The sequence below is a fragment of the Ovis aries genome, chromosome 11 (genome assembly GCF_016772045.2).
Source record: "Ovis aries strain OAR_USU_Benz2616 breed Rambouillet chromosome 11, ARS-UI_Ramb_v3.0, whole genome shotgun sequence".
NCBI lineage: Eukaryota > Metazoa > Chordata > Mammalia > Artiodactyla > Bovidae > Ovis > Ovis aries.
In genome coordinates, this window is record NC_056064.1 from 41,978,601 (window position 1) to 42,002,925 (window position 24,325).

Genomic DNA, 24,325 nt, shown 5'->3' on the forward strand with positions numbered 1-24,325 from the left:
CTTGCAGGGGATATTGGTGGAACAGGGTCAGCAGGGGATTTTACTGAGGAAACCACCACACAAGACAAAACAAAACCAAAACTTTATTGTTCCCTTGGAGGGATTAATGCCAGGAAATGAATGGTCCCCATGCCCCCTACCCCTAGGGGACAAACAGAGCAGTGCCGGGTGAGGCATGGCCCCTTCAGTCCAGCTTGGGCTTCCAAGCTCTGATGCCCCTACTCAAGCTAAAATTGGGGATCCTGCCCTTGAGGAACCAGTGATCTGAGCAAGGCCCAGGATTCCAAAGCTGTATCGCTTGTGGGGAGTGTGTGAGTGTGTGTGTGGAGAGTGGGGATCAGATCAGGAAGAGGGGCGGGGCGGGGGGGGGGACCAGGGCGGGGTAGCGTTTATCCTCTGGCCACTAGCCATGCTTAGAGGCTCCCAGAGCAGGGAGACCCATTCCCAAGCTCAGACATGATGAAAGGTGGGACAGAGCTGCAGCCTTGGGGATGCCTCAGGGCCCAGAAAGGGCTGTAGGATCAGGGGCTGGAGGGTCCCAGGCTGGAGTGTCTCAGACAGAGGGGGACCTGGGCACAGGGGCACCCCAGGGATGAGATCAGAACTGGAGGAGGAGACATTCCACGTTGAGGCCGAGGCCCAAGGCTGGACTACTTGTCAATGAGCCCGCCCTCCTTGAGCTTGAAGTAGAAGAACTTCTCCAGGGCGCTGGCGCACCGGCAGTACTCGCTGTCCGGGGGGTTGTACTCGCGGCAGTTGGCAATGACCCGCTGCAGGTCGGCCACGAAGAGCTTCCGGGTCACATAGTAGCGGCTGCGCAGCCTCTCTGTCATGGTCTTCAGGTCTGGGCAGCGAGAGAGGAAAGGGCATACCTTTGAGAGGCTGCCCGGCCATGGAGGGCCGGAGCTGGGGCAGGCGTGGGAGGAAGGGGTTAGAAGGAAGGGTCCTCACCGATGGGGAAGCGGATGACCTCGTAGTAGTCTGGGGCCTCCGACTTCTTCACGGGCTCCATGAAAGGCCAGGCACTGGGGTGGGACTGCAGAGGACAGTCAAGCTGGATCCAGATCCACTGTGCCCCTGCCCAACTCGGGACTGCCACCCCCTCACCCTTGGTCAGAAAGCCACAGCCGTTGGCACAGGGACCCCCAGAAGAGAGCCTGGTCTCCCCACCTTGATCTGGGCCAGCAGGTTTTTGAGGGTTGTGTAGAGCTGGTCAGGGTCCTTCAACTCCTTCCTGGAGCGAGAGAGGCCGCGTCTGAGGCTCCTGGGCCCTCTGCCGCCCTTGCCCCACACTGTCCACTCCCTCCACACAACACTCACCCTTTCTCCTTCCCCAGCGGCTTCCAGCCTGTCTCTCCTGCAAGATGGGAGAACACCCTTAAGAATGCCTATCCACACCCCGAGCAGCACACCCCCTCCAGTGCCAAGACCCTTGCTCACGAATGCCAGGGACGCTCTCCACAGGGATCTGGCGCACACCCTCCTTGAAGCAGCTGAGCCCGGGATAGACCTTTCGGATCTGGGCCTGTTTGCGCTCAATCAGCTTCTTGATGATCTGAGCGAAGGAAGGGTCTGAGAGGCCAACCCAGCTCCAGCAACCAGACTCTCCGGCCGCAGGCAGGGAGGGCTCCCCCACTTGCCCCTCGAGGCAGCGCAAGAACCAAGACCCTGGCCAGCCCCACTTCATGTGTGCACAGCAGGTATATACGCATCTCTATACCCACACACGTGTTCACTCAAGCGCATGTTCACGAGAGCCCCATGGAGACACGCACGTGAGCATACGCACCTCCTTCTGCTTCTTGATGATGTGGGACAGCTCTGTGTAGGGGATTCGAGGGTTCAGCTCACACTCCATCAGTGTCGCACCCTCGTAGTCCTTGATGTAGCCCAAGTAGCGGCTCTTGGGCACCTTGATGTCCTTGGAGAAGCCCTAGGGAGTGGAGAGTTACCACCAACCCATCAGCAAGGCTCTTCCAGCTTGAATTTGTCCCTGGAACATTTCCAGGCCGGCAGCCCTTCCGGATTCACCCCCGCCCCCTGCGCCCCACCCTGAGAACTTCCCAGCTCTCCCAGCTGCCTCTTCCCTGGGGCAGCAGCAGGAGGGAGGAAGACAGGCATGAAGGACTTCCCTACAGGTGCTGGATGGAACAGGGGACATGAAGCCCACCCGCACCGGGGGCGAGACAGAATGACCCCGGGCCCCAGTCAGTGGGCAGACAGAGGTGAGAGTCACCTGCTTCTTGAAGTAGCCGATGGCGTACTCGTCGGCGTAGGTGAGGAAGTAGAGGATGCTGTGCTTGATGTGATACTCCTTCAGGTGGTTCATCAGGTGAGTGCCGTAGCCCTGCAGGGGAGGGGCAGAGCTCATCAGGCGGGAGGAGGCGGGCCTACAGCTAGAGCGGCCTCAGGAGGGGGGGAGAGGAGGGCGGGGACAGGACGGAGCCGACTGGAAAGGAGGTGGGGACAGCCAGGGGATCCGAGTCAGGCAGGAGGAAAGGCGACCGGCAGAGGAAGGGGAGCTTATAGGCAGAAAAGCGAAGGATGCTGGGTTTCTAAGCGCTTACTCCAGGCCAGGTGCGACGCTTGGTTCTTTACAGAGCAATCCTCAAGTTAACCCATGAAACAGCTATCATTACCTCCATCTTACAGAAGAAAAAACTGAAACTCAGCTATGTCAGGAAATATGTCCAGGTCAGGTGACCAGCCATGGCAGGGAGAGCCTGGATCTAAACCCAACCGGGAAGCTGTGGTCCACAGGCCACGGTTCCCAGTCCCTGGGCCTCAGAACTGGAGGAAAGGGGAGAGGGGATCACAAGGGCCCCCCTCATCATGACATCTGAACCCCAAAGAGACACCCTGTCATCCACAAACATTAGGACCGGAGGCACCACGCAGATCTGAGTTATGGAAAATGGGACAATCATGGAATCTTCTGGTGGTCCAGTGGTTAGGATACCTTGCTTTCACTGCCAAGGGTGTGGGTTTGATTCTAGTTGGGGAACTAAGACCTGGCAAGCCTCACAGTGCAGCCAAAAAATAAAAATAAAAAATAAAGTAGCCACACCATTTTAAAAAACAGATAAGACAAACCGGGGACCCTACTAGTCGGCCTGTTGTGACAGGATAGAAGACAGGACGACCACCCAGAGCGGGACTGTTGTAAAAATTATCAACTCTCCGATGCATGTACATGCTCTTGTGATGAAGGAAACACAGATCCCTTTAAAACTGTTACTATAAATCTGCAGAGTTCTCATCACAAAGGAAAAAGCATTTTTTCTCTGCTCCTTTCATTTTGTACCTATATAAGATGATAGATGTTCGCTGTGGTTGTTTCATGATGTATATAAGTCGAAGCGTCAGGCTGTACATCCTAAACTTACACAGTCCTACATGTCAGTTGCATCTCCATAAAACTAGCGGAAAACAAGTGTTACTGATTCTTGGGCACCCTGTGTCGACAGGTGTTTTCTTAATTCAGTTATCAAATTACAACTGCCACCTTGTGGGGATGTGAGGAAGTGTCGGGCCATTAAAAGAAGGCTTGGGGGCAGCTGTGTCACTACTGTGCTGCTCTGACCTGGTCCAGACTCGGAAGCAGGGGGTGGGATGAAGCTGGGACCAGGAGCTCCCTGACCTCTACCCACACTGGGGGCGAGCACAGACTCACCTTGACCTGCTCATTGGAGGTGACAGCACAGAAGACGATCTCCGTGAAGCCCTGGGTGGGAAACATGCGGAAGCAAATCCCACCAATGACCCGCCCATCCTTGATCAAGGCCAGAGTCTTGTGCTTCCTGAGGGGAGAGAGCTCAGGTCACAGGCCTTACCCGTCCCCTGAATGTTCCTCAGGAACCCACCACCCCGGAGGCCTGAGCTGCACACAGTGCTGGGAACTAAGGAGCAAGAATTCCCCAGGGATGGAGGAAGAGGCCCAGGGAGCAGTGGGGGGTGTCCTGGGCTCTCCCAGGGACCTACGGGTCGAAGACGAGGCGGGCAATGTACTCCTTGGGCATTCGCGGCAGCTGGTGGGAGAAGACGTTCTGTAGCCCCACCAGCCACAGCAACACCCGCCGATTGGCCTTGGGTGTGAGCGAGTTGCCAATGACGTGGAACTCAATGATGCCTCGGCGCTCTTCCAGGCGAGCAGTCTCATCCCGGGCGGCGTTGGCCGACAGCAGGCTCGTCTGGGAACCAGAGCAGGGAGTGATGAGCCAGGGTCTGCGGGGGTGAGCCCCCGCCCAATGGGTTGGGAGGCTGGGCTGCCCACCTCGGGCCCTAGCATGGCGGCGGGGTCGGTGATGGTGAGCATGACCTCATTAACCAGCTCCATGGGGATGTCACCCATCACACGGAGCCGCTTGGCATCCTCCAGGGTCAGGTTCTCTGGGAGCTTCCTCTTCTCGCCTGCTGAGGGGGTTGGCAAGGTCTCCCAGGCACAGCAAGAGAGACCGGGCCAGGGCTGGGTGGGGGAAACGAGGGGTGGAGGTCAGGGGTCAAGTACCCACCTGGCATGGGCTCAGCGCCTCCAGAATCCAGGCTCAAGGAGCTGTTGCTGCTCCCACCCATGGTGGGGCTGAAGATGGGGGCACTGGGAACAACTGCAGCGCTGACTGTAGCTGAGAGAGCGAAAGAGGAAACAATCGGGATGGAACTCAAAGGTAGGGTGTGTCCCGCAAAGATAGCCTGGCTCTCCCACTCCTGTCGAGCCCTCCTGCACTTCCCCCCTGCTACCAGTCGCAGCCCCTCCTCCCCCAGAGGCGCTGAGCTCAGCCAGGAAGGCCAAGCAGACAGCCTGCTGCGCACGTACCTGGCCGGGGCACCAGTTGTGTTCCCTCTGAGGGCGGCATGGTGAAGCCTGACTCCCAGATCGGAGAGTTTGCCCCATAGATCTCCTCCTCTAGCATGGACAGGAATCTGTGGGGAAGGGTACAACCTGTCCCACAACTCTGTTCTCCGACAGGGAGCAGCCTGGGCCAGACACAGGGACTGGAGGCCGCCCAGGGACCTGGGAGACAAAGATGGCCTCTGTGCTCTGGGAGCCCCTCTCTGAAGATAGGAGGACAGGATGATTCAGAAGAGATCAGAGGCCCAGTATGCCAGGGTGAGGAGTGCAGGGGGACAAGGCCTGAAATGATGCCATCCTGTGCTGCGCACCAGGCAGGGCACCCAGTCACCCTGGGCCTCAGTATCGAAATGGGACTCCACCCTCTCCTGCTACCTCTTGCTCCCACCTGGTGGCTGGAGGAGCATAGGAGGGTCTGGATCAGTCAGGAGAGAGAGTGTGTGTGTGTGGTGTATGTGGGTGTGGTGTGGTGTGTGGGTGTGGTGTGGTGTGTGTGTGTGGTGTGGGGTATGTGTGGGGTGTGTATGTGTGGGGTGTGTGTGGTGTGGTGTGTGTGTGGGGTGTGTGTTTATGTGGGTGTGGTATGTGTATAGGGTGTCTGTGGTGTGGTGTGTATGTGGGGTGTCTATGTGTGGGGTGGGTGTGTGGGTGTGGTGTGTGTGGGTGTGGTGTGTATGTGGGGTGTGTGTGTATGTGGGGTGTGTGTGTGTGGGTGTGGTGTGTATGTGGGGTATGTGTGGGGGGCGTGGGTGTGTGTCTGTGGTGCGGTGTGGGATGTGTGTGGGGGCGTGTGTGTGTGTGGGTGTGTGTGGTGTGTATGTGTGGTGTGTATGTGTGGGGTATGTGTGGTGTGGTGTGTGTGGGGGGGGTGTGTGATGTGGGGGGTGTGGGGTGTGTATGTGTGGTGTGGGTGTGTGTGTGAGGTGTGTGTGTATGTGGGTGTGGTGTGGGGGTGTATGTGTGGTGTGGTGTGTATGTGGGGGTGTATGTGTGGGGTGGGGGTGTGTGTGGTGTGTGGTGGGTGTGGTGTGGTGTGGTGTGTGTGTGTGGTGGGTATGTGTGTATGTGGGTGTGGTGTGGGTGTGTGTGTGTGGTGTGGTGTGTATGTGGGGGGTGTATGTGTGGGGTGGGGGTGTGTGTGGGGTGGTGTGGTGTGTGTGTGGGGTGGGTATGTGTGTGTGGTGTGGTGTATATGGGGTGTGTGTCTGGTATGGTGTGTATGTGGGGTGGGTATGTGTGGGGTGGGTATGTATGTGTGGTGTGGTGTGTATGTGTGTGATGTGATGTGTGTGTGTATGTGGGTTGTGTGTGTTGCTCCATCGAGTCCGACGCTGTGCAACCCCATACACTGTAGCCTGCCAGGCTTCTCTGTTCGTGGAATTTTCCAGGCAGGAATACTGGAGTGGGTTGCCATGCCCTCCTCCAGGGAATCTTCCTGACCCAGGGATCGAAACCCATCTCTTATATCTCCTGCACTGGCAGGTGGATTCTTTACCACTGCACCACTTGGAAATCTGTGGATACCTATGAACCACGTTTAAAATGAAAAGACAGTGTGGCAAAACAGAGAAAAATCTTACAGAAGGACTAGAACAGGGGTGGAAATTGGCTTCTCTTCAAGTGTAAGCTCTGTACTCTTGGAATGCTGTGGTGAGACGGATTCTGAGCTATGTCCATGCCCCACGGGAAACAGGCAGTCATGTCTACCAGGTGGGTGGGCAGGGGCAGCACTAGCACTCAGGCCATATACCTGCCATCCCACTAGTATACAGACAGGCAAAGAGCTAGTGAATTACACTTGGGCCTTGGGCAAGCCTCCCAGGTAGAGGTCCAGATCCCAGAAGGTTCATGGAGGGAGAAGAGGGACCAATCCAGGAAGCCTTCCTGGAAAAAGGGGACAAGAGGGAGGATGTGAGCGTGGTACAAGGTCCTGATGGGCCAGAACGAGCCTTACTTGGGGAAGTGGGTGAGGATGAGGGTCCTCTTCTCGGGCACCAGCTTGTCCTTCTCTACTCGGAACTTCTCTAGCAGCTGTCGCCGGGTAACCGTGAAGATGGAGCGGAGAAGGCTGCGCCCGAAGACGTGAGTGGTCTCATACCGGGGGAGGCTATCGCAGCTCTGGGGCACGTGGCAGTAGCAGAGCCATCTGCAAGAGCAGGAGGTGGTAAGGGAGAGCAGAAACCAAGTTCAGGCTGAGCCTACAAGCCTCCCCCCATGCTATCCCTGGCTGGACCTACCTGGTGTAATTGACCTTGTAGGTAGCCACATCCTCGGCCTGAGACCTCTGCCGAAATTGGGCAGGTGTCTCAAGCTTCCAGTAGTTAAGGCAGAGCAGGAACATCTTTGAGAGCTCGAACATCGTCTGCCGCTCCCGGGGAGCCAGGTGACTAAACTTGTACTGCACAAAGTTTAGCACGCCCTGGGCAGGGAGGGGAAGGGAAAAAATAGGAGAAGAGGTGTGAGCAGCTAGCATGGCCTTCTTATCCAAAAGTAAGGTGCTTCCTGAGGGCAGGGGGCTCTCTCGGGCTTTCACTCTCACTTTGAGCAGGAGAGATTATACCGCTTCCCACCTAGTATACCCACCCTGAGATTAGCACAAAGCAATCTCCTTTCTCCTAACCTCTCCCCTGTTCTCAGGGCAGGTGGGGGGCGGCAGATAACACAGGCTCCCTGCTCCTCCAAGATGCCCTCAATCCTCTTACCACCTTCCTCATCCCACCTGCTCAATATTAGGCTTCTCAAATGGGGGGCTGCCCAGGGACCCCTCCACCACAGGCCGGGTCATCTGCAGGATGCATTTCCGCAGGAGCTGCAGGAAGAGGGAGGGGTAGAGATCAGTGGAGCACAGAGCTGCAGACCTTCCCAGCCTCCCTTTTGCCCACTCACACTCTCATTTGAAGGAAGCTCACCTTGAAGAGGTAGAAATAGACCTGCTTGGTGTCCGTGTCCTCCTCCTTATGAACAGACATGAACAGATTCTCCACGTCCACCACCATCCCCAGCAGCCGGTTAATCTCATCCTCCGACACGTTCTCCAGGTGGGACACGTGGTCAGCTGTAAGAATAAGTGGTAGTTGGGGAAAACTGACAGAAAAAAATCAACAGGACTTCCTCCTCCTCATTATTGCCAGCCAAGACACATCCTGAGTCCCTCTGACCAGTGTGACCAGGCAATGAGATTGACTGCTCCTATGTCAGCCCTGGGGGGCCTCTTGTCTCTTTTGGTGGGAGGTTTCCTTTCTGCTTCCTTGGGGCATACACACTCCCAGCCCAATTCCTCCTTAGGAGGCATCTTCTGTCTTTCAGAGATGAAACTGAGTGGTCCTGTCCAAGCAGGACCCAGCACTTCCACCTCCCCAACCCCAGTTCCACGGGTACTATCTGCCTTACCCAAAGGGTGCTCACAGCTGCGGCACAGCTCGCTCAGGTTCGCCGCTGGCTGCTGCAGATCCATGCGGGGTGCAGTGGGGGGCTTGGGGTTTTTCCAGCCATTACACTTGCAGGTTTCATTGGCCTGGAAGCAGAAGTATCAGTCAATAAGCGTGTAACCCGGGGAAGAGTAGCCGCTCCCCTGTCACAGCTTTGCCCGGATTCCCACCCAAGCCCTAGGATGCCCCAAGCCCCGCCCCCTGTTACCCCCAGGCCCCGCCCCCACCTTGCAAGCCGAGAAGACCCCTAGCTTCTCAAGCTTCTTGGCGCGCGGCAGCCCCCGGACTTGCGCCTTCCTTTGGCTGGCGCGCTGCTGCTGGCTCAGGCCAGGTCGAGCCGGATCACCCCCGCTCCCGGTACCCCCACTTCCTACCCCGGGCCCCCCAGTCCCTGTGCTCCCGGCTGGGGCTGTAGCTGGGGCAGGGGCTGGTGCCGGAGTGGGAGCCGGAGTGGGGGCCGAAGCTGGGCTGAGGGTAGGAGTCGGAGTTGGGGCAGGGGCTGGGGACTGAAGCGGACGGGGCTGCGCGGCAGGGGCCGGGGTAGAGGCCTGGGAAGGTTCCGCCATGGCCTCCCCAGAAGCGGAGCGCGGCGCAGCGCGGCGCTCCCAGCCCTAGGGCCGCATGGGCAACCGGCATTCAATGCGCAGGCGTCGCTGCCCCAGAGTATGATGGGAGTTGTAGTCTTTCACGATTAGTTTCGTCGCCTCCAGGTTCCAGACTTTTCTGTCCTGTCCCTCGATCCCGGACAGCCAAATGAGGCTCGAGCCAGCACCCCAGATTGACTCCTCCTCACTTGTAATCCTTTTAGAAGGCTTCCGAGGTAGTCAAGATTACTGCCTTTTGAGGGCAAGGAGAAGCACCCCAGAAAACAGGCTTCTGTTTGGGGAATCACCTCTCAAGCCATAAAGGTGGAAATCCAGGCCTGGGGCCAGAAGTGTAGTGGTTTCATGCCCACCTCCCTCCTCCCCTCACTCTGCCCCTATCCCCCACGTTTCTGGACACAGAATTGTAGCTAGTTCAGTTCAATTCAGTTGCTCAGTCGTGTCAGACTCTTTGCGACTAGGGTGGTGATTAAATAACAATAGTTCTATTTCTTGACCTGTTAAGTGGTTACATGGTTGTGCTTTGTGCGCTTTTCTCTGTGTTAACTTATACTTCAACAAAAAGAGGTTTATTATTAAAAGCACTGAGCGTCAGAGTAATGGCCAGGGTCAGGAAAAAGGCTCCTGAGGTGGGGATGAGGGAGCATGGGACGTGCTATACACCCACACCGTGGGCACCTCCCAGTCAGGGCCCACGTCTTCATCTTTGTGGTCCCAGAGCCCAGCTCTGAGCCTGCCGCGATAGGCCAAGGGTAGGATGAATGAAGGAAACCAGAAAGACGCGTTCATCTTCTAGTACAGGTTCATATGTGGTCAGAGAACTGTAGGATATTACAAGAACCAATGACCCCGTGGTCACACTGATGGCTCTGTTCGGGGGCAATCCTCCTTGCCCCAAGGCCTGATTCGCAGAAGAGCAAGAATCTCATGGCTCAATCTCATCTTCACTCCATGCTAGTGACCGCTGCAGGGTCGGGCTCAAGCACTGCCAACCTCTTTTGTTGGGTCACAGCCCTGGCCGCCCGGCCCTGTGATGGAGGTAGGACAGAGCCCTGACCAAAAAAGGAGCAGGATCTGGGATAAAAGCAGCAGCAAGAGGCTACAGAGCAGCTGCCAACCTGACCCGTGGAGGTAGGACATGCAGTTCAGTTCAGTTCAGTTCAGTCGCTCAGTCGTGTCCTACTCTTTACGACCCCATGAATCGCAGCACGCCAGGCCTCCCTGTCCATCACCAACTCCCGGAGCAGAGCTGACCTCAAACTCAGCGGAACCGAACCTCTCTGGAAGCCAAGGGAGCGCCCTGCTCAGAGCTGCTCAGCGCAGCGCGCAGCGCTAGTGTAACGACGCGGGGCCACGAGGCCCCGCCCCCCCAGCTCCGACAGGCCGCTAAGTTCTGAGCCTCGAGCCCAACAGCAGTTGCTCACTCGGATGCAGCGGGTCGGTGGCAGTCTCCCTAGCGGGAGCCAGTCGGCCTCCCGATGTCCCAGCGTGGCCTTTATTGAACAGAACCAGGTGGCCACTCTACCGGTGCAGCGGCTCACGGAGGATGTGGCAGCTGTGCGGGACAACGTCCACCCGGAGGATGGCTTCCAGATGAAACTGTATGCCCATGGCTTCACCCCCGAGGAGCTGTTGGTTCAGGTGAACAGCGGATGCCTGGTGGTGACTGGCCAGCGACAACTGGAGGGCTGCAACCCGGATGGGACCGGCTTCCGCGTGGCGCAGAAGGTGCACCAGCAAATGTCACTACCACCGGACCTGGATCCCGCTGCCATGACTTGCTGCCTGACCCCCTCCGGCCAGCTGTGTGTCCGTGGCCAGTGCCGGGCACTGCCTCCCTCTGAGGCTCAAACAGGACCCGCCTCGAGATTCAGAAGCCGTGGCTCTAAGAAACTAGCCTGACCCAGTAAACAACCACCGTAGTGAGCAACAGCTTCAGTGTCCGTGGTCTTTTCTTGGGGCTGGGATCAGAGGTGTAAGTTGAACAAAGGTAGAAGGCCAAGGGGAGGGCCTGGAGGGGAAGGAAAGGCACCTCAAGGTGGTGGCCTATCATAAATCAGGCGGGGGGGGGGGGGGGGGGGGGGGGGGGGGGAAGCTGGAGGGACAGTGGGCAGTGTTGTTTCACTCAGCTCGGCTCACTGCTTGGACCAGCAGCTCCAGCAGGGAGCAGCAGAGAGCCGAAAGGGCCCCACCATCACTGGACTCCAGGACCAGCAGAAGGCCCCGGGAGAGACCGGGAACCAGGTGACTTGGATCTGGTGTGGAGCTGCTATCTTGGCCTCAGGACTAGCCAAGTTTCCAAAGGTCTTGGGGTGTTCCTTCTTCTTCAGGGAAAAGGGTGAGAGGACCCCATTCCCTCACCAGCCTAGTACAGACTAGTCAAAAAACCCCAAAGAGGCTGTTTCTGGTATTGAGGGAACAATTATTTTCAAATATAGACTGCACATGCCCCAATAAAATCTGGAGGGGGTTGAGGAGAGGCAAATGCTGGACCCTCAACTTTCATCTTGGTGAGATTCAGCCTCAGCTCACTCTTACCCCATGCCACCCGGTTAGAGCTGGTAACAGCTGGCCTCTCTCTCTTGGTTACCACGACCACCAACATCCCCTCACTTTAGATGGGGAAGAACGCTTTTGTTTAAGAAGATTTAGAGGTTCATGTGAAATTAACTTCAAGGAAGCTGGAGAGGCTATGGCCTGATAAACTCTGCCAGAGAGAGAAAGACAAGGAAGACAAGCGGGAGGTCGATCGGCTGACTATATTGACAAGATACTGATTGGTTACATGTTGAAGAAAACATACAATACAAAATACAGAAAAAGTTGGTTCCATTCCCTCCCACTACCCCCCCTTACCCACCCACCCCCAAATACTCATCATCGTGATTTGGTCAGAACAGGGCTCAGAGCCAGAGGTCAGGGTGACCAAGGACGAGGGGGAAGAGGGCTATGAGCAATGGGTTCGTGGCTGTCACAATAATGCTGTGGTAATGCTGTGGGTTCTCTCCCAGCTGTGAGTTGGGGGGTAAGGCGGGCGCTGCAGCCTGATGACTGCCAGCTGAGGGAAGAGCTGCCTCTCCCTTCCCTGGCCCCAAGGGCCTGCCCCGCCACCCAGAACCAAGCACACTCCAGACACAGTAAGGATATGGATGCTCCTGCTGAGCCCGCTAATCAGCAAGAGGGGAAGAAGGGTAACTGATCCAACCCCTGCCTCCCCACACACCAGGGTGGGGGTGGAACAGGGGCACGTGGCTACTACCAGCAGAAGAAGAGGGGGAGAACAGTAGAAAGGGCAGGAAATGGGAAGAGCAGATCATATATATTAAAAAAGTGACTTAAGACTTAAAATTGAATTAGTATTTGTACAGAAAGGTGCAGGTGGAATAACTCACTCCGGCCTATGATCAAAATGATATGGAGAAATCATGGTGGACCCCTCCCCCTGCCCCCCCAGTGGTGGCCCGAGTCGTTAAGTGCGATTGGTTAGAGTGGATTCCAGTCGGGTCATTGAGGCGGAGGAGGTGGGGGCAGTGGGCAGGCAAGGGGGGCTCAGTTGCTGCAGCACTGGCTCCGGCTGGCGGGGTTGTTCTCCTGGAGGTCCACGCCTCGGTTCCGGCCTGGAGCACCAGCTGCATTCTGGGGTTCGTTCTTGGGAAGCTTCTTAGCTGTTGGGAGAGGAACAGGAAGATGTGTGTTTGTGAGGGAACCCCAGCACTCTTCCCAAGGCCACTTGGGTACCACCCAATCAGTGATACCCAGCATACTGATGGCTTCACTGCTATGCGCCAAGTGCGTTCTGGGTCTTTCAGAAAACTGAGACGAAGAGGGGTTAAATAACTCTCCCAGGACCACAGAGTTTAATAAGTGGGAGAGTGAGGATTCAAACCCACACAGGATGACTCTAGAGCCAAAGGAGGGGGGAAAAAATCCTAAGTAGTGGGTAGGGAGCTGGTGATGTATAGTTTTAGATGGTGGTACAATAAAGGGTCTGGAAGTGAAGTGCTGAGACGTGGGCTCAGGTTTTAGAAATTCCTGGAGTGAACTATATTTATCTGAGAGATGAAAAAGAAAACAATTGTATCAAAGTACTAAAAATGGTAAAAGATCTGTTGATGAAGGGACCACAGACCTACGACAGGACAGCAAGCAAGTAATACGCCCTGGCTGGGGGAAGGGAACAGAGGCCACTTACCTATTGCCATGAAAATTTCATTCACGTTCATCGCAGTCTTTGCTGATGTCTCCATGAACAGCAAACTGTTGTCCTCTGCATAGGCTTGTGCTTCCTGATTTGGACAGAGGTGAGAAAGTGAGTGGGAGGGAAACACTGGCAGGGGCTGAGACCCAGGAGAACAACGATCCCCGATGAGTGTCTTCCATACGACAGACACGATGCAGCGGGTTTCAGGCCTAAGGCGCCCCTGTTCTGAGTTCTCCGCATCACACACAGCACCTCTCAGCTCACACACATCAGCAGATGTCTGACTCAAGTATCCATGGGCTCCAGTTCTGCCCTCTTGCTTTTCAAAATTACTAGGCTAGAAAATATTTCTAGAAAGTTATCCTACAAATAAATACACTCACACACTTGGACAAAAGTATGTGGATGTTGACTACGGCACTGTTTCTAGTCTTTTGTAATTACACACAGCCTAGAAATCCATCAGGTGGGAACTGGTTAAAAAAAAACACACAGTATGTAAAGAAAGAGATTCATTGGCCTGATGCAAAGAGCCAACTCACTGGAAAACACCCTGAAGCTGGGAAAGATTGAGGGCAAGAGAAGAGGGTGACAGAGGATGAGATGGTTGAATGGCAAACTCAATGGACATGAGTTTGAGCAAACTCAAGGAGATAGTGAAGGACAGGGAAGCCTGGCATGCTGCAGTTCATGGGGTCGCAAAGAGTCGGCCACGATTTATCGACTGAACAACAACAGGACTTGGGTATATTTTCCAGAAAGACAAGAAATTGAGAGGAAGTTGGGGGGAGGGGGACTGACTTTCTAGGGTTAGAGACCCAAATTTCATCCTATACACTTTCCTGTACTGTTAAAAATTTCCGATGTGCACGTGTTTAAAAAAAAAAAGTTTTTTACTGTTTTGTTAAAAAGTCAGTTTACAGAAAAAGTAAGCTGAAGCTTCTGCTATCTACACACACACACACACATCCAACCCTGATGAACACAGAAGGCAGAGCGGCAGATGACACTCCCTTTAGGCTGTGCTCGAGCCGTGAGGGGACTCGGACAGAAGCTCCCCTACCACCACCCATGCAGTCCTTCGCAAAGCCCGAGCAGCCTGGGGAAGCCTCGTGCAGCCAGCTCGTCCTCCCCCCAAGCCTGCTCTGTCCCCCACCTGGAACTCCACGGCTCTCTTGCTGGCCAGGTCCGCCTTGTTGCCTGCGAGCGCAATGACGATGTTGGGGCTGGCCTGCCTCTGCAACTCCTTCACCCAGTTCTTGGCCCGTGCAAAGGTATCCTGGGGAAACAGGGCCAGAGCGTCAGCAGGACAGAGCGGGCCTTCTGCCCAGGGCCGCTCGCTGGAGAGGCTGGAGCTGACAGCGCCCAGGTGTCTAAGATGCCACCACCCTGAAGATTCTGGGGAGACGCCCGCCAACACCAGAGGAAAATGTGCCCACACCCCAAACAGGAACAAAGGGTGGAGAAGCAAGAGAAAGTCTTTACTGTGTTGGTGATGTCGTAGACCACGATGGCAGCCTGGGCCCCCCGATAGTACATGGGGGCCAGGCTGTGATACCGCTCCTGTCCAGCTGTGTCCCAGATCTCAAACTTGACTGTTGTGTCGTCCAAGCAGACGGTCTGTGTGAGGAAGGCCGCTGGAAGAGGGAAGGCGGTGTTACCAGGTGCGGAAGAGCTGAGAAAACACCCCCACACATCTGTGCTGAGCCATCCAGGCGCTGGCGCTCAGAAGCCTGCTGCTGAGGGGGGCACCGAAAACCCCCAAGCTGGCAGCCAGAGCAGCTGAGCACGGCAGGCAGAGCTGGTGCTTGTGTGTGTCGAGGGGGCCGGGGCTGCACGGGCTTTACAGACCCGGCCAGGCGGGAGTGGGAGGAGAAGGAAAGCTGTTGCACAAGCCCTCCCTGAAGGGCAGCAGCAGGGGCAGGAAAGGAAGACTACAGGAGAAACCGGGCTCCAAGCTTAACAGGGTGGGCCCAACGCCCTCCTCTGCTCTCCCATCAGAGAACACTCTGAGCCCCTCTCTCTGCTCCAGCCCAGGGGTGTCGCTGGCCTTTGGTGTCCTGGGGAACCTCTCACACGTTCAGCTATGTTGGGGAAGAATGAAGCACACGCCGTGCTACTGCCAGGCAGAGGCTGGGTGACTGGCTTCCCATCGCCGCCCCTGCCACCTCCAGGCACGCCGGCTGCCGCCACCCTTGGCTTTGCCCTCAACTCACTCCTGACTGGCTCGACCTTCAGGGAACACAGTGACCCTATCTTTGGCCGGAGGAGGCAGGGGAACACTCGGCACCTGTGCATGTGCTTCGAAGGAAGAGTCTTGGAGCTGGGACTGGCAGGCGGGAGAGCCAGCAGAGGCCTCCGGGCAGCTCTGTGGAGGAAGCTGGCCCTCTGCGGCCACCCACCCCACACCTCCCTGAGGGGCCTGCGGCACTGCCTCACTTCCCCCTCTCAGCTCCTGACTGGAGTGCTGAGGAGGCAGCTGAAGACTGCTGACACGGCCCATTCTGTTTCCAGCTGCCTGGAAACCTCCTACCAAACCAAGAGGGTAGAAAAAGGATGACTTAAGCCCAAGGTCAGCCCCAGCCCCTCGAGGAGTATACTAGCCACTGAGGCAGGAGGCTGAGACCAGACCGTCACAAGCTACATGCTAGGAAATCACTAGGAAATCAGTGACAGGCTAGGGCTCAAGAAGGGCTAAAGGTCAGCTTCAGAAACACCAGCCCTCTCTCACAAGGCCATTTCCCCATTCCAGGGTTGATGCACCGCCTGGTTGTGGTAAGAAGATAACAATCCTCAGAGACCCACATGGAGCCCTCCCGTCCCAGGTCGGTGGGGGGGTACCTCGGGCCACACGAGTAAACCAAGAGGTGGAACCAGGGGAAGAAGGCGGCTTTAGTCTCTCAGATTATTCTCACTAAATGTCTGTTGGGACACAGACATGGAGACCAGCTGCTGGATTCAATCCCAGGGTTTAGGGGAGGCGAGCTGCTGCTGCCCGAGGCATGCTTAGCCTGGGGGCAGTTAAGTGTCCCTTCTCCTCGATGCCCAGGCATTTCTTCCACTTCCCTGAGACCACCATCCCTGCCCTCGGGCCCACTCACCTCCAATTGTGCTCTCCTGGTACTCGTGGAACTGACCCTTGACGAAGCGGAGGACGAGGCTGGATTTGCCCACCGCGGACTCCCCCAGCAGGACCAGCTTAAACTGACAGATCTTGTTCCCAGCAGCTGGTCCGTTGGGTCGTGCTGCGCCTCCCCGACCCGCCATGGCCCGTCCCGCTGTAGTGGTACCAGTGAGCGTGGGGGCAGGGGCCGGTGCTATGCAAAGAGGCACTTAGTGGGGAGGGGGACTCCAACTATAAGGGAGAGATCAGAAGTACTGGGTTAGTACAAAGACTGTGGCCCAGTGAGCCCCTCTTAAACCACAGGTCACTCCCTCCGCCCTCCTTGACGACCTGGCTGACTGCCTCCCCTCTCCCCCTACATCCTGCCCCACTCTTCCAGAAGTTAGGACACGAGCCCTTACTAGGCTGTAACTCACATCTCTTGGCCCTACAACCATCTGATGGTAAAGAGAAAAGTGGCCACCCAACTCTAGGCTCACCGTTCTCAGCAAACACACTGACTTCCCAACCCCAGAAATGTACATTCGCATACAAGTTAACACCCAAAGGAAAGGAACGGGCATCTGCCAGCCTGGTGACTGCTGGGTAAGTCAACAGGCAACAAGGGGCATCGAAAACTGGCTCAGAAGATTCTAGGATCTAGCTCAACAACAATGGACCTCTGGCCTGGCAGCTCAGATCACAGCCCACCTCTAAGCAAAGCAGAGTGGGAGGCGAGGCCAAGCAGGGAACGGGGAGTCCCCGTGGAAAGCTTCTTAGACAAGGTGCTTGGGCAACCTCGCGGGCATTTAGGGACCAGGGCCCGGCCAGGTGCACGCTGTTATCAAAAGAGTCGTTCTGTCCTGTCATCTCCAGAAGGACTGACCAACTTTCTCAATCTGAGGCTGGACTGTGCGCTGGAATCAAAGCTTCATTTCACTCCCTCCTCCTGAGCCTCTCCCCCCGCCCCCCACCAGCTCTCTCATTTCTGATGGCCCAGAAGTCTCACACACATTAAAAAACCAAACACACACAAAACCAAACACACACCACAGCCAGCTAGCTCTGCTGGCAGTCAGAAGGGCTGCCAAATTTCCCTTTTAAATAGAGACCACAGTTCCATTCTCCGCTGGCAGAGTCAGAGGGTGACATGGAGGAGGGCAAGGGGGGAGGTGTGGATGGGCGGAGACAAACACAGGAGCCAAGACCTGCGTATCCCCCACCCCACCCGGAGCTGGTGTTCCTACACTGATATCTTAGTCACTCTGTTAGTGGTGGTTGGGACTGAAAAGAAGGCTGAGGCGCCCATCTCCAGAAGCTTCTAGAAGATTAACTGGTATGAGAACGTACACAGAACGTCTGACAAACGAGCTCTGTGAGTAGGTATTGTATCCTGAAGACTCTGTGGGGCATCTGAACCTAAGCTGAGAAGAAAAGGTTTGGACGAGACTGCCCTTTGCAGGACAGAGTCTATGCAGGAAGGGTTTCAGAGCAAGACAGCCCGACTGGCCCCTGAGCACCGGGAGCACGTTCCCCGCCAGTCAAAGGAGGGGGTGTGAATGAAAAGGGGGGTGTTTGTGAGAAGCAGTGGTCTGTGCTCATGTGAGAAGCAGGCACAAAGGGCTCGCTTTGTGCAACCTCAAATCGTTTCTCCACGTCCAAGTTCTCCCAGCAACTCGCTTAAAAAGTGAGCTTCAGGAAGAGTGATTCACTAACCAGGAACAAGAGTTTCCTTTCTGGATGGCTCTAAAGGAAAAGAGGTTTGAAGCGGGGGCCACCTATTCCCCAAGAGCACACGGAAGGAAGTATGGGGGGGGGAGTCCTCACTTGGTGACAAGAAATGCTAGTTTTGAAATATTTTCTAGTTTTAGATGCTTTCTCTTTTCATCCCAATCAGTGATATTGGCAAGACCCTACACTGCGCCCTTGAGGCCAGGTCTGTGCTTTCGGCTCTTTTGTCTCCTTCCTCTCAGTGTTCTGAACAAACAGGGAATTCAAAGAGCACTCAGCAAATGAAATGGTTTTCAGAGACAGCTGACATTTACTGAACAACTGCACAACCAACATCTCCTTTAAACTTTAAAACCATCTCCTATCTTTCAGATATAGCCTGCTGCTCAGGTGTTAACTGCCCTGCTCAGAGCCACCCAGAATGTGGTGAGGGAACCTGGATGCCAGCCACAGTCCCCGCTGTAGGGGGCACTGTGGAGGCAATGCCCTCCCTCTGTGTTTGGTTTTGAGCGGCTGGGTGAATGAGACTCTCCTTTTGTGGCAGTAGTTTCCTGGCCCAGCAAGGGCTGGCTCTGGCTGCCAATTGCAGCCACCGTGAAGTCCCTGTGTACTTTTGCCACCAGTGGGAGGAGCTGCCCAGGGCCAGGTGACAGCGACAGTGTGAAACCACAGTGGAATTACGGGCTGGTTAGTACCACGAGTCCACGTGATGCGTGATCTTGGCCCAGCAACAGAGAGCGGCTGGGGCACTGGAGAAGGAGGTATGAATGAGTGGGGAAAGGGGAACAGGAGGTGAAGACACAATTCCAAGAAAACCAAAACAGCCGGGGCTGAAGGTTACTGGGGTGAGGGGTAAGCAGCACTCACAAGTCAAGAAAAATAGAGGTAACACTTAAGTCTTGCTCTTATCAAGCCAGTGGGTTTCCAAACCTGCCCAGACAACTCTGATTTTTTTAAACAAGTCAGAAGAAGAGACATATAATTTTTATGCAGTGGTTCTCAACCCAGTCTACACAACAAAACCACTCGTGCAGTCAGCCCCCGGAGGTTCCGGTATAGGCTGGAGAAGGGCCTGGCGTCTGCATTTTATAACTCGCTGCAGGTGCTCTGCCTAGTACAAACTGGCTGTGGACATGTTCTTCCTGGATGCCAGTCCTGCCTTGCAGAGACACCTGAGCAGGCACACACAGCATTTTTTTTAATGGCCTGTTGCCTCGTGGTTTTCCTGGCCCCACTCAGTGATCACATGAGCCAAGGTCTTGAACCTTCCCAGACACTAAGGCACAGAGGAAGTTGATTTTGTCACCAAGGGCACACGGAGACATGGAGGTGCCTGAGACAGGCAAAGGCCATACTCCAAGGCCCCAGGAAGCCCTAGGCCCTCCCCTCCCAAGACTGGGAAATCAGAGATGGACCCCCGGCAGGTGGTAAAGGTGAATTCACTGAACTGGGCTTCTGTCTGGAAACCTTTCCTCCTGAACCAGCAGCTAGATTACCCATAGGTGCAGTCAAGTGGTGGCATTCTAACCCAAAATGACACAGTAAAAGCCAGTCTTCTTTCAGACCAAAATCCATCCAGTTCTCTTGAAGAGCTGAAGTTATGGTCAAAGTTTCTTATAAGATATAGAATAGGCCAAAACATGTATGTGTGTGTGTGTATATATATATATAACCAGTTTCTCCAGCATCAGAAAAGACACATGAGTGGAATGAATTTCCTCCTGGATATTTTCATGAAGGTGCTGAAATGTGTCGAGCTTCAGACCCACTGTGAGGGCCCTTTCTCACCATGACCCAGCCACCCACCACCTCCATGCTCCATATCAGAACTTGGTTCATTCAGAGGCCACTAGAACAAGCATCACTCCCAATCTTCAAGGCAACTGGGAGAGACTATGAGGGAGGAGATACCCTACACCTTTCTCCACGGGGCACATGAAAGGGCAGAAGGGATCCGAGCTCCTAAACATTCTGGTCCATGAACAGGCCTAACAGGTACATGCCCAGCCCAGCCTGAAACCAAGGGGGTAAGAGAAAGAGGGAAAAAAAGAGCAGGATGCTGCTGTTCTGACCTCTAGACACTTAGGTCTTGCTCAGTGCACGCATGCTTCGTCACCCAGTTGTGTCCGACTCTGCTGTAGACTGTAGCCCGCCAGGCTCCTCTGTCCGTGGAATTCTCCAGGCAAGAATACTGGAGTGAGTAGCCATTCCCTTCTCCAGGGGATCTTCCCGACCCAGGGGTCAAACCTGAGTCTCCTGAATTGCAGGCAGATTCTACTGTCTAAGCCACCAGGTCAGTGGATCTCAAACTTTTTTCCATCAGAATCACCCACTAGGTTTAGAAAATAGGGCTGACCAACTGAATCTAGAATCTCTAGGAGTGGAGTCTAGAAATCAGTGTTTTTTAAAATAAGTCTCTTTGGGACTTTCCGAGTGGTCCAGTGGTTAAGAATCTGCCTTCCAATGCAAGAGACTTGGGTTCCATCCCTGATCGAGGAACCCCACATGTCTTAGGGCAATTAAGCCTGCACTCTGCAGCTACTGAAGTCCATATACTCCAGAGCCTGTGCACCACCATGAAAGCTCCAGCATGATGCAACTGAGACTTGGAGCAGCCAAAAAAATTAATTAATTAAAAAACCAAAACATAACAACAAAAGATAAAATAAGTTTCCTAGTAATTCCCTGGCAGTCCAGTGGTTAGGACTCAGCGCTTTCACTGCTAAGAGCCCAGGTTCAATCCCTGGTCAGTGAACTAAGATCCCACAAGCTGTGAAGCATGGCCAAAACCCCAAAATGATAAAATAAAAATAAGTTCCCTAAGTGATTCTACGTGGCTGATTTAAGCCCAAGAGTTGCAGCTGGCACAGGAAGGAGGGAGGAAAATGAGACAGAAAGGCGCCCCCAGCTGGGTACTGTGGACAGTACAGGTGGAGCAAGCTGGGGGTGGGGACTGGCTCTTGGCTCTACCCAACACCTGAAGCCCTCTCCAAGACACCAGATGCTGCTGGAGTGTCACCCTTGCCCCCAGCATCCATACTCGAAAAGTTCACCTCTCCCTTCTCTAATCCATTAAGTCACCCACTTGATACGCTCTGTCCTTCCTGGTAAAGAGTGAGCAATTCCAGCTGGTGGGTGTCTCTTGAACTTCCTGTTTGCTTCAGAAACTTCCTCTAGCTGAGAGTCCCGGCACAGCGTGGATAGTGAGCAGATTAGGGAAACCAGATTTCGTTTTGGCCAGAGGCTGGGCTGAGACTCTAGACTTGCTTACTCAAGGTTAGCCTTGGGGGTTGGGGGGTGCTGGCCAGTGACTCTTCAGCTATACTTTACTCTGGATAAAAGCATTCCTGAATATTTAACACGGTGAGAATTGGGCAAGAGGACAGCAGAAGCAACCTGTTAGCTTAAAGAGAATGAGCAAATCAGGGAAGGTAGGAGAGGTAATTAGGTTCAAAAGGTAAGGTGGGGGGACTTCCCTGGTGATCCAGTGGTTAAGAATCAGCCTGCCAGTGAGGGGGACACGGGTTTGATCCCTGGTCTGGGAAGACCTCACAAACCTTAGAACAACTAAGCCCATGCACAACTACTGAGCCCATGCTCCATAACAAGAGAAGCCCCTGCGACGAGAAGCCTGCACACCACAACCAGAGAAAGCAGCGGCAACGAAGACCCAGCAGAGCCAAAATAAAATAAACACAAATTTCTTTTTTAAATCTAAGGTGTAAGACATTAAAAAGCTCAGATCGGCAGGGGAGCTGATTCACCCCTAGACTTAAAAGCACAGGGGAAAACCAGAACCACCAAGACTGGCACCCAGGACCAGAGGGCAGACGCACAGCAGGACTACCCAGGCCTCCAGCTGGTGGCAGATCCAGAGAGACAGGAGTCAAGATCCACAGGAGGCGCCACGCCCTTTCCTGGCACTATTAGCAGTCAGGACTTGGGAGGCTGAACTGGGTTTGGTTAAAGCCTGAGTGACCTTGGCCAAGTCAGACGAGTGACCGCTGTCAGCTTCAGTCCCTTGTCCCTTATCTAGTAAATGGTATCACCTAATACCAATCACACAGCGTTGCTAAATGAAGCAAGATTAAATGAAACAACATGCAGAGTGCAGGGCACAGTACCCTCCTGAAGGTGAGGGACTTGTGAACAGCAAGGCTGTCACACTACTAACAAGCCTAACTAACTAGCTTTGGCTCATTGGTTGTCAAAGCTCAATGCTTCTCTTCACAATCACAGATGAGGTGAAGGGGAGGCGAAGTGACCTGCCCAGGGTCACAGTCGGGTGGTGGCAGAGCCCGAGCCCAGGATTATAACTCCAGCAAGGCTCCCCAATCAGAGACAGAAAGCCCAAGAATATTAATAATGTTGCTACAGCCACCAAGAGTAACAGGGCCACCAAAATATGGCTTTTAACTGTGGAAAAAGGAGTTTTGTATCAAACTTAAAAAAACCATGCTGTTGGATGGAAAAGTTCTGTATCTTGATTTGGGAGGCAGACACATGAATGTCTGTTGTTGTTCAGTTGCTAAATTGTGTTCAACTCTTCTGCGTCCCCAGGGGCTCCAGGCTACAGTCTGTGGGCAAGAGCTTAGGCTGCAGCCCACAGCCCACAAGGCCACAGAGAGTCAGATGCAACTTAGCAACTACACAGCAGCTACAGCAGGACGGGAGCCCGCCAGGCTCTCCTCCGTCCATGGGATTCTCCAGGCAGGAGTACTGGAGTGGGCTGCCATTTCCTTCTCCAGGGGAGCTTCCCAACCCAGGGAGCTTCCCAACCCAGGGATCAAACCTGCATCTCCTGCACTGGCAGGTGGATTCTTTACCACTGAGCCACCAGGCGCACCCACATGGATGTCTACACAAGCAAAAATGCACTTAAGACTTGTAAGTTTCTCTGTATATAAGTTACATGTCAATGAAAAGATTTAAAATGCTGCTGGTACAGAATTTTGCATACAGCAATGAAAACTTAAAAGTTTAGAAACATGAGACCAATCTAACTCCCCTATAGATAAAATATTTTATATTTTAGTATTACAAGATGCAGAGTAAAGGCAATCAAAAACATGCTGTCTGAATTAGAAGAGGACCAAGAGAGCAAAGATACCCAAACAAACAAGGGGTGAGATGGTAGGATTCAACATAAACAAATGTGCCTGCTGCATACATATTAAGAACATACTTATGGTTTGTACTTAATTGTGAGTTAAAGAATTTTAAGGTTGTTTAAAGCTTCATGGAAAAGCCAACGCTGATGTCTTTTCAGTGTGGAGAAAGAGGTTACAGCGGTGAGACTCTCTGCACTCCCCAAGCAGTCCAGAGGGAAAAGGGTTTAGGGGTGGACTCAAAGAGAGGCATGTCCTCCCTGCGTGACCACTGGCAACTGTGTGGAATCACCACACCGAGGGCCTGAGTCTCATCTGGAGTGTGTAATAGAGGAAGCTGGGCCCTGGAAGCCAGAAGCTTAGCAGTGCACGCAGGTTGAGATCTGGGGAGAATGTGACGGTGTATCGGGCCAGGGCTGCAATCTCATCCCACAAGGAAGGAAGGGGCCTGGGGGAGATGGAAGCAGGAGGAGAGGGAAGGGGTGCTGCCTTTACAGTCACAGCACGTGACTCCCTGTCCAGGGGACAGGGAGAGAAATCATCCCAGAGGGGGACTCAGAGGGAGTGAGAGGGGAGGGTCCTACTGCTGGGACAGGCCGCGGAATCTGCCCCAGCCCGCCCAACTCCCTCAACCGGGAGCAGTTTCCCCTCTTCTCTTCCAACAGGGAGACTCCACGGGGTTGGGGGCCTAGACCCCTGCACCGCAGTGAGGCTGTGAGCACGGGGTCCACCAGCTATACCAACACCTGCCGAAGGGACCGCATGCAGGGACACCAAGAGGCACACACCCTGGTTACACGTGACTGCGTGGGCCTCCCCGTGTCTGGAGCCGAGCCAAGGAGCAGCCGGACAGAGTGTGGCTGCTCCTGCAGCCCTCTCCCTGGTAGGGGGTGCTGGCAGTATCGCTCAGCACAGATGCCAGGAGGAGCTGGGTGAACGCCACCCCTGAGGTCGGAGCCCTGGCCTCCCCATGCCCGGCTCCAGCAAGAGCCCCAGGAAATCTTTCCCCAATCTCCAAGCTGCTTTCTCAGCCCTCGACCACAGATGGTCTCCCTGGAGAGGCGGACAGCAGAGTCAGCGCTGGATGGAAACCTCCAGGCCCTCTCTTCCTGTGCCCATGGGCAAAAAGGCTGCTGAGGGGCGGGGGCTTATCTACCGGGATCTGCTGACACGGCCCGGCCAGTGTGCCCGTCCATACCATCCACCCAAGGGCCCTGGGACCCAGGGGCAGTGCTAGGGTTCTCTGCTGGTCACTTGGGTGGCAGGGTGGTGAGGAAGACCAGACAGACAGGGGTCTGCCAGC

At 54.8% G+C, this 24,325-nt stretch overlaps 3 protein-coding genes across 4 annotated transcripts in view; 1 reads left to right on the forward strand and 2 right to left on the reverse strand.

Moving 5' to 3' along the window:
- Positions 1-67: 67 nt before the first annotated feature.
- On the reverse strand, positions 68-8,908 carry KAT2A (lysine acetyltransferase 2A). Of its 2 annotated transcripts, none has more exons than XM_027974513.3 (18): positions 8,505-8,908; positions 8,240-8,363; positions 7,759-7,904; positions 7,569-7,658; positions 7,087-7,268; positions 6,804-6,995; positions 4,814-4,920; positions 4,512-4,622; positions 4,274-4,410; positions 3,982-4,190; positions 3,674-3,800; positions 2,237-2,347; positions 1,790-1,933; positions 1,441-1,555; positions 1,321-1,357; positions 1,171-1,234; positions 952-1,036; positions 68-844 (listed from the first exon to the last, which is right to left on the reverse strand). In XM_027974513.3, the coding sequence occupies exons 1-18, from the start codon at positions 8,841-8,843 to the stop codon at positions 651-653; spliced, it is 2,514 nt and encodes an 837-aa protein (XP_027830314.1). In that variant the 5' UTR covers positions 8,844-8,908; the 3' UTR covers positions 68-650. The 2 variants fall into 2 exon arrangements, with proteins under 2 accessions (XP_027830314.1, XP_027830312.1); XM_027974511.3 differs by having other exon boundaries at positions 4,274-4,413.
- HSPB9 (heat shock protein family B (small) member 9) lies at positions 8,851-10,811 on the forward strand. The gene has a single exon (XM_042255957.2). The coding sequence runs from the start codon at positions 10,308-10,310 to the stop codon at positions 10,779-10,781; it is 474 nt and encodes a 157-aa protein (XP_042111891.1). The 5' UTR covers positions 8,851-10,307; the 3' UTR covers positions 10,782-10,811.
- An 808-nt stretch (positions 10,812-11,619) lies between these two features.
- The window catches only part of RAB5C (RAB5C, member RAS oncogene family), a 21,969-nt gene continuing 9,263 nt past the window's right edge, over positions 11,620-24,325 (reverse strand). The window contains exons 2-6 of the mRNA XM_027974510.2: positions 16,182-16,435; positions 14,566-14,717; positions 14,237-14,359; positions 13,072-13,165; positions 11,620-12,544 (exon numbers count right to left, since the gene is read on the reverse strand). Coding sequence (XP_027830311.1) covers positions 12,429-12,544; positions 13,072-13,165; positions 14,237-14,359; positions 14,566-14,717; positions 16,182-16,347 — 651 coding nt within the window. The 5' untranslated portion in view covers positions 16,348-16,435 and the 3' untranslated portion in view covers positions 11,620-12,428. The remainder of the gene's footprint in view (positions 12,545-13,071; positions 13,166-14,236; positions 14,360-14,565; positions 14,718-16,181; positions 16,436-24,325) is intronic.